Source organism: Bidens hawaiensis, unplaced genomic scaffold (assembly GCF_021521415.1).
Source record: "Bidens hawaiensis isolate Kalapana, Puna unplaced genomic scaffold, B.hawaiensis_p1.1 tig00033134_1, whole genome shotgun sequence".
NCBI lineage: Eukaryota > Viridiplantae > Streptophyta > Magnoliopsida > Asterales > Asteraceae > Bidens > Bidens hawaiensis.
Window position 1 is genome coordinate 133,796 of NW_027505278.1, and position 8,986 is coordinate 142,781.

General features: G+C 33.8%; 1 protein-coding gene across 1 annotated transcript; it reads left to right on the plus strand.

Annotated features, from left to right (window-relative positions):
• The first annotated feature begins 3,313 nt into the window (after window positions 1–3,313).
• On the plus strand, window positions 3,314–7,834 carry LOC143612042 (putative methyltransferase PMT10). The gene is made up of 8 exons (XM_077086115.1): window positions 3,314–3,899; window positions 4,758–4,907; window positions 5,008–5,278; window positions 5,361–5,471; window positions 5,954–6,371; window positions 6,451–6,573; window positions 6,707–6,784; window positions 7,482–7,834. Exons 1-8 carry the CDS (start codon window positions 3,339–3,341, stop codon window positions 7,678–7,680), a joined length of 1,911 nt encoding a protein of 636 aa, XP_076942230.1. The 5' UTR covers window positions 3,314–3,338; the 3' UTR covers window positions 7,681–7,834.
• The last annotated feature ends 1,152 nt before the right edge of the window (window positions 7,835–8,986 follow it).

Consider the following 8,986-nt stretch of genomic DNA (forward strand, 5'->3'; position numbering starts at 1 on the left):
TGGCAATGAATTCAATAGATATCTCGTTCATCTTGGATTTATTTGGTCACGTCTTAGTTCGTTGCGAATCATTTATCAACAAGATTGCAAACCTTCAACTAAGTAATAACAAAAAAATATGAACATGAGGAGTGATGTATGAGAAAGTGCATATGAAATATAGAGTTTCATAGTCTCGGTTTTGATTTTTACCAGCTAGCCACACATATATAGGCAAGTGCACATATGACATATCGTATGTGTAATATAGTATGGGCAAGAGCCTAGTATCAATTAGCGGACACGGTGCGCAATATTTAGTGATCGCCGCTTTGTGTTGCTAGTTGTAATCGTAATATAAATCTGATGCAGTTTCGTAAGCGATCAATGGCTCGAGAGACTCATGATTATTCAAAGACGATAAAACGAACCAAATGTTCAAGAACAAAGTTCTTATAATTCAAATTCAATATCAAAAACTGAATAATACATAACCTTAAACCCTAACTTATACTAAAATAAAATGAGATAAACTTGGAAATAAGATAAACACAAAATATTAAAAGATTAATAAAAATCAGAATTTAAATTAAAAGATGCTCCTTCATCAAAATCACAACATATAAATTAACTTTTAGAAGAAAACAAATCATACACTTGTATAGAAAGAACAGACTTGAAAGTGGTTAGAGTGGTGCATTTATAAGGAAGCCAAAAAAGAAGACATAAAATTCCATCTCGTGGTACAATCATAATATGTCCACGGTCTCACACCATTTTTGTTCTTTTGTCTTGTATCAATCTGGTGATGTTTTCACATATACTTTCTTCGGTCACATGGCTAAGAATTTGCATACCGGAAACCATGAAAGTGGTCCACTAAATAGGCAAAAGTGTTTTCAAACTACTTTTTTTATTTTATTTTTTTATGATACTTAGACAAATGAAAATGTATGTCAATTTTTAAGGTAGTTAGCTCTCTAATCAACATGTGTTAATTGTGTTTTCAAGATCTTAAATTAAAACATGTTAGCAAACTTCTCTGTTATGTTTGTGAATGGTTCTCGTTTTGTATTTGGTAATTGGTATTCATCATGGTTTATGTAAAAGCTTTCGATGTTATTGTCAATTTTTTTCTTCTCTCCAAACTTAGCACGGCGTATCTACGGTTGAACATCCATCAACTGACATTCCACGGTACATCAATTCTTTACTTTCAGAGTTTCTTCACATGTACATCAATAGGAATTTAATGTTTTAAACTTATTATCATATCATGTGTTTCTAGTATTATGTTAGGATTGCTCGATTTTTTATATGCTTGATACGTTATTAGGTACATTTATTTCTATATTATGTTGATGGAGGTACTATATCCACGTCATTATCGATTTATGGCATCAGTCATGTGACACCGTCCCTCTATTCGCCTCAAGAGCACATACGCAATTATTTTAGCTAAATGGCATACGAACCAATCCTAAAATAATAGATACATATGATTTCATATGCATGTATGTTCACACCCTGTCACGCATTCAAACATATATATGGTTTATAAACTTACGTGTATGTTGCTGACTATTTTGGCTCATTGGGTACTTTCCCATGACACGCTTTACTTATTACGTATCATTTCCCTATATGGTATTGTTTTTTTCTTGTTATACATTTTATTGTTATTGTTTATTCATTTTGTAGGTAGAGAACGTAATCACCTTTGCTTTATTCATAAGAGATTTGTATTCACTAAAAGGAGAAATACACTAATACACAGGGTATTCATGGTTTGGTTCGGGTTGGTTTTTGTGCTAAAACCAAACCAAAACTTTAGTTTTTGAATTGTTGAAATCGTTCGCTTTTGATATCTTTAATTTTAGTTTTTTTCATTTATTGACATTTTAGCTTGAAAATTTTGGGCAGGAAAAATAGGTTTGCCCAAAATATTAAATTTAGGTCCATTTTGCAAATTATAACTATCTGTTTATTATACATTTAGGTAAAATATTTAAGTTACATATTTATTAAACTAGTTTGAGGCCTGTGTATTACACAAGTAATTCTTGAAAATACAATATTTAATAAATAATCAGTATACAAAAAAAAAAACCATTAAACACTATTAATACAGACGTTGTACAACATAATTATAAATATCAAATGTTTGAAAAAAAAATATGAAGTAAATATTAAGTTAACAAATTGAAGCATAAATTTGAATAATAGTAATTATTATTTTACTATTATAAATTTGTTAAAAATAGTGAGGTTTGTTTAATGTAAGAGTGACAAGTGATAAAACTTGTAGGTTTTTATTAGAGAATATATATTATTAAAAATCACTCAATACAAAAAAAGAAAATCAGAAATTCGGTTAAGTTTTCTTTAGTTACTATTACATATGGGAAACCGAAACCGAACTGTATGTTCAGTTTATGCTAGGGCTGTTCAAACTGCTCGTCGTTCGTTCATCGTTCGATCGAATTTTGCTCAAAAAATGCTCGTTCAATTTCGGCTCGGTTTGCAAGTGAGCCGTTCGGCTCGGTTCGGTTTAAAAGCAATCCAAGCACGAGCAAAGCCTCGCTCGGTTTGGTTCAGTTCGTTTTTCTGGAACTAATTTTTATATATTAGGTTTATATATAAACTTTTTGTGTATATATATATATATAAGTATACTATTTTTTAAAGTTTTTAAAATTTCTCTCTTTTGTGTTGAATTCAAAGTTCAAATTTAAACCATAGCCACTCGTTTTATATATATGTTTTATTGTTAACTATGAGTATTATACATTTTAAAGGTGAAAGTTTAGACAATTTAGAGTTGAAAGTTTTGAATTAATGATATTTTGAAGTTTTAGAAATTTAAAATTGGAAACTTTATACGAAATCAAGCAAAACCATACCGAACCAAGCCGCTCGGTTTCAAAACCAAACCAAGCTCAAACATAAAGATTTCGCTCGTTTCTTTAAATTCAATCCGCTCGGTTCGGCTCGCTTTCAAACCAAACCAAGCGTGAGCATGCCCACGTTCGGTTCAGTTCGTGAACAGCCCTAGTTTATGTTATAATATAAAACTAAACCGTCAGTTTTTATTTAATATTGTTTTTTTTTTATATTATTTGGATTTTTCAGTTAGGATCGGTTTCTACGGTTTGATGTAGTAATATAGAAGTTTGCGGTAGAAAATTGAATATGATTTTGCAATGAAGCAAATAATGCTACCGTAAAGTAATAAAGGGTGAGGGTCCACAAACTACACTTTACCCCAGCTTTTATCTCATTCTCCCAAATTTATTATTATTATTAATTAACACCGTCACCGGTAACCAACTAACAAACTCTCACCGGCGTTCACCACCATGAGAACCACCACCATTACAAACCCTAATACCTTCATCAAACTCCTCCTCATCTCCTTCCTCTTTCTCTCACTCTTCTTCGCCGTCAAACACTTTTCCGACGACACCTTCTCTTTCACCACCGTCTCCGCCGCACTTAACTCCACTTCTCCGTCACCACTGCCGGTTGCACCATCACCACCGTCTCCGCCGCCACCGAAGCCGGAAAATGTGGTGGAGAGGACCGGAATCGTGGACGAGAACGGAGCGATGACGGATGACTTCGTGATCGGGGATTACGATGCGATTTTACTCGAGAATGCGGTGGTTAATGAGAGTGTTGTGGAGAGTGATGGTGAGAATTGGGGGAAGAAGATTGGGAGATTTAGGGTTTGTGATGAGAGTAAAAGAGAGTATATACCGTGTTTGGACAATGTGGATGCTGTTTCTAGGTTAGCTTCAATTGATAAGGGGGAGAAGTATGAAAGGCATTGCCCTGCAAAAGGTCAAGCCTTGGATTGTTTGGTGCCCAATCCCAAGAATTATAAGGATCACATTCCGTGGCCCAGAAGCCGAGATGAGGTACACTAGTTAATTAGCATTGTTTTACATAATTTATGTTTGGATTTGCTTGGTTTAGATCATATATGTTAGATGTTTTAGTGTAATTGGATTGACTTGTTGACCAATGTGAATCATGATGTTCATCAAACAAGTCAGGAGCCGCAGGGTGCACGCTTGTTTCAGTTTATTTATTATGATCTTCGCTATTAGAACCTCATTGCCTAAGCAATGGGAGATCCAAGGGGCATGGGGTCCAGGGACAGCGCCCCTGGAAGTAATCTATATCTTGAGTGGATAACTGCTGAAAGCAGTTTCGGGCCCTAACCCTGCAAATATGAATCTCTCTCGAATTCTAGTTCTCGAAAATTCACACAACGATAGTTGTCTGTAGCGCCTGCTATAGCGAATAGCGTAGTGGTAGGTTACAACATTATAGTGTGAAAATAGCGACCGTCTGCATTTCTTTTACTTTTTAAGTTTTATTAGCTATTTTGGTTGTATTTATTGATTATTTCATTTTGGTAGTGTTTATTGATTATAATCGGTATTTTGGTGGAATACTTTAATGTAAAACATTTTTAAAAAAAATTCTAATATTTTATCGTTAAACATCAAGCAGCGCCCGCTATTTCATCGCTATCGCTACGTAACGTGTAGGTAGGTTGTCGCTATTGACCGCTATTCGCTATTGACAACTATGCACACAACATACATACTTGCTTCTTGTCAGTTATCTAAGATTTATGCGATTGGAAAATTCGGGTGAACCTCCTAATTATTTCGATCTGAAAGTGTTTCACGACTCTCATTATCCGAGCGTTACGAATTACGAATCCCCAACCATATTTGTAATTAGGATTTTGAATGTTAATACAGGTATGGTATGATAATGTACCACACACACGTTTGGTTGAAGATAAAGGAGGACAAAACTGGATATCAAGAAACAAAGACAAGTTCATATTTCCAGGAGGTGGGACACAGTTCATCCATGGTGCAAATCAGTACTTAGATCAGATTTCCAAGGTTTAAAATTGTCACATTATATTTAACTGTTAACTTTGGTTCTATGAATTATGATTCATGTATGCATATCTTTGACTCCATGTTTTGACCAAGCATGCAGATGGTTCCTGATATTGACTTTGGTCGACATGTTCGAGTTGCATTGGATGTTGGTTGTGGTGTAGCAAGTTTTGGTGCCTTTTTACTGGACCGAAACGTGACCACTTTATCAGTAGCACCAAAAGATGTTCATGAAAATCAGATTCAATTTGCTCTAGAACGAGGTGTACCTGCCATGGTGGCGGTTTTTGCAACACATCGGTTGTTATATCCGAGTCAAGCGTTTGATTTGATACATTGTTCAAGATGTAGAATAAATTGGACTCGTGGCGGTATGCTTTCTTCATTTGTGATTGTTTCACTATTATTATTATTATTCATTGGGTTTTTACCTTTTTTTTGTTTGTGTTTAAGATGGGATTTTGCTTCTGGAGGTGAATAGGATGTTAAGGGCAGGTGGTTACTTTGTCTGGGCTGCACAACCTGTTTATAAACATGAAATTAAGCTTCAAGAACAGTGGAAAGGTAAATTTTTTATTTAAACACTAAATAAACCTATAAGATATGAAAATAAAGCTTCAAGAACACGAATGGGACATGTTCGTGTTCATTCGTTTAACTTTAACTAAACAATGAACACAAACAGTTAAACAAATGGGGGTTTCTTGTTTGTTAATAGTATAAACTAATAGTTCACGAACATAAACGAACGAATATAACTGAACATAGTTGAACAAATATAAAAGAACATAACTGGGCAAACACCAATTTAAAGTAAGCATGAATGTCAATCTGTTGGGCCTAAAATATCAATAACACTAGACTAAATTGTAATGTGCCTAACAATTTAAGTGAATACATAAACGAACAAACGTAAACTCACGAACATAAACAAACATTCATGAAGGAGACATGCGCTCATTTTCGTTCGTTTAATAATAAACGAACATAACCGAACTATCAGTTGAACGGTTCACTGAGCGTTCAGTTCGTTTACTCAACTGCAGAAATGGAGAATCTTACTAGCCAAATATGTTGGGAACTCGTAGCAAAAGAAGGATATATCGCCACCTGGCGCAAGCCTCAAAACAACACGTGCTACCGGGCCCGCAATTCAGATGTACAACCTCCACTATGTGATACCAATGATGACCCTGATGATGTTTGGTATGTCCCACTGAAGTCATGCGTCACTCGTTTACCCGAAAGCGGTTATGAAGCTAATGTTACAACATGGCCCGCACGACTTCATGATCCGCCACGTAGGCTACAAAGTATAAAAATGGATGCTTTCTTATCAAGAAACGATATCTTCAAGGCTGAGTCAAAATATTGGAAAGAAATAACATTTAGTTATGTTAATGTTTTTCGTTGGAAAATGTTAAATGTACGAAATGTGATGGACATGCGGGCTAGATATGGAGGGTATCTTGTTTACCTTCTTTTAGCTACTTTTTTTGTAATTTTGTGAAATCTTGCATTTACGTTATGTTTATAATGACAGATTTGCAGCAGCATTACATGATCATGGGGTTGATTGTTGGGTTATGAACGTTGTTCCCGTTAGTGATACGAATAGTCTGCCTGTAATATATGATCGTGGGCTCGTAGGTGTTGTACATGACTGGTATGATCTACTGTTTTTTCTTGATTTTTTGACTTAGTTTAATTTTTAAATTATCTTTATAATAAGCATGTTCATTAAATTGATTACTAGCTTCATATTAAGTTTAATTAATATATCTTGTATGGTTTTCCAGGTGTGAGCCATTTGATACATATCCAAGAACTTATGACATACTGAATGCAGCCGGTCTCTTTTCCAGAGAACAAAAAAGGTAAAATAAACAATTTTATTTATTTATTTTCTCTCTTATTATTCACCTACTACTCCAGAAAGATATATCGAGTATGGAGTCAAGCGGGTCAAGACTGCTAATTTTACCAGACCCGAAACACTTTTTGAAGGTTGATTTTAATATAATTGGTATGCCAATACATTAATCTTCCACCTATATTTAGGGGTGACCATGAAACCCGAAAAACTGATCCGTAACTGAAAATCCAAAAAAGCTGAACCGAAATGATTGAACCCAACCAAGAACCGACAATTTGGTTTTATGTTTACGTAAAAACCGAACTTTCAGTTCAGTTTTGGTTTAACGTGTATAAAAATCAAACTGAACCGGATTAAGCATTTTCAAGCTCAAAAACCAAAACTGAACGGTTCCAAAAACTCAAAAACCAAATTTTCAGTTTTAGGTTCAGTTTGAGCTCAAAACTTACTTTTTTGGTAATTTTTGTCCAAATTTTAAGCATCTTTAGAAATATGATTACAAAATATTTCATCGATAATCTGAATTTTAGGAAAACATTGATCTAGGAGGTTTATGTTTTAAAAAATACGTTATGTGCCAGTTTTGACACGTTTGACCTTTTAGGCTAATATTTTTATTTTATTCATTTGACCGGTTTGAGATAAAACATAACCAATATCAACTCGTTGGTTGAATTTTTTTGGTTTTACTTGAGCAGGTGTAATATCTCTACAATAATGCTCGAGATGAATCGAATATTACGACCAAATGGGCACGTTTATATTCGTGATGCGAATTCAGTCATCTATAAACTTGAAGAAATTGCAAAGGCTATGGGATGGATCACACATGTATTTGATAATGGTGAGGGTCCAAATGCTGGTGCCAAGCTTTTAAGATGTGAAAAACACCTATAATAACATGAGGAAATAAAACGAGGAAGATGTAAGGTAAAATTAACCCTTAGGAAAAGGTTAAAAAGTGTTGATAATTGGAAATTTGTGCTTGTATTTAATTATCTTGTTTTATAGAAATTAAATGTTAAAACATTAATATAGTAACGTTAAATGTGGGTTTAGTTCCAAGAGTTTTTATTCTTGCATTTTGGTAGTTGTCCACATTTTCTGTTTCTGTAACAATTTGGTTATTAAACCTTTTGTGATATATTTTTGGTCCATATATATATGTTGGTCACATAATATATCACCCTTAGTGTATGATTATGGTGTTTACATATCACCCATAGTGTCTCATGCTCTTTTGAAATTTTCCAGCCAATTGATAGGTTTTTGGTATAGTTTTAAATTCATGTATATGATCACATATAAATATGAATTTAGGCATGCACTCACTTGGTTTTGTCTTTGATCTTGTAGTGTTTGAAACCTGGCATCTCTTTCTATTAAAATCAAACTATATATAGATAATTTATTTATATAATAACAAAATTGGGAGGATTGTTCCTTCCCCAATTGTCCATCATGCTTGTCATATTGTACCAATTTTATTGTCATGCACACGTATTTCTCATCTACTACCACTTATTTTTTTTTTATTTTAATGATTTTCATCTTTTTTTGGCATTATTTAATTGTTAATTGTTATTATTATCTTTAAACATGTAATTTGTTTACTGCCGTTGCTATAACGAGTGTAATCGAAATTAAACGAATTCACGTTGACTCGCTGTTTTAACTCACGAATTTTACTGACCGAGTAAACGTCGTTTTAAATATGTTTTTTATCATAGATCGTAATGAACGTAACCAAAATCGATCAAATTCGTGCTTACTTGCCCATGTTTTACTGGCCGAATAAACATCATTTTAGATATGTTCCTTCTTTTGTATCATATACCGTAACAAACGTAACCAAAACCAATCGAATTGGCGTCGACTTGCCACTGTAATACTCGGTTGTTACTAACCGGATAAACATCATTTTAAGTATGTTATATTTTTCTCATAAGCTGTATGAGTTTCTTTTGTTTTAGTTCCTGTGTCGTAATGAACTTCTGGACGTTTACTATTTTAATTTTTTTAGTACCATAACGAAGCTAAAAGTGTCACTACTGTTCGCTGCGTTTGGCGACTTGATTCTTTTTTTTTTTTATAAATTAGTGTCAGTATTATAACTAACTTAGCCCATAACTACCGAGTGCATACCGATGCACCACCGCAACGCGAGGGTGCAAAACTAGTTAATGCTAAAAAGGAGATGATC

Bases quoted from the DNA above. Each gene is read 5' to 3' on its own strand.
- LOC143612042 (XM_077086115.1), top strand. From the start codon at position 3,339: ATGAGAACCACCACCATTACAAACCCTAATACCTTCATCAAACTCCTC. The intron at 5,472-5,953 runs GTAAATTTTTTA...ACTCAACTGCAG, and splicing joins GCTTCAAGAACAGTGGAAAG to AAATGGAGAATCTTACTAGC. The intron at 6,785-7,481 runs GTAAAATAAACA...TTACTTGAGCAG, and splicing joins TTTTCCAGAGAACAAAAAAG to GTGTAATATCTCTACAATAA.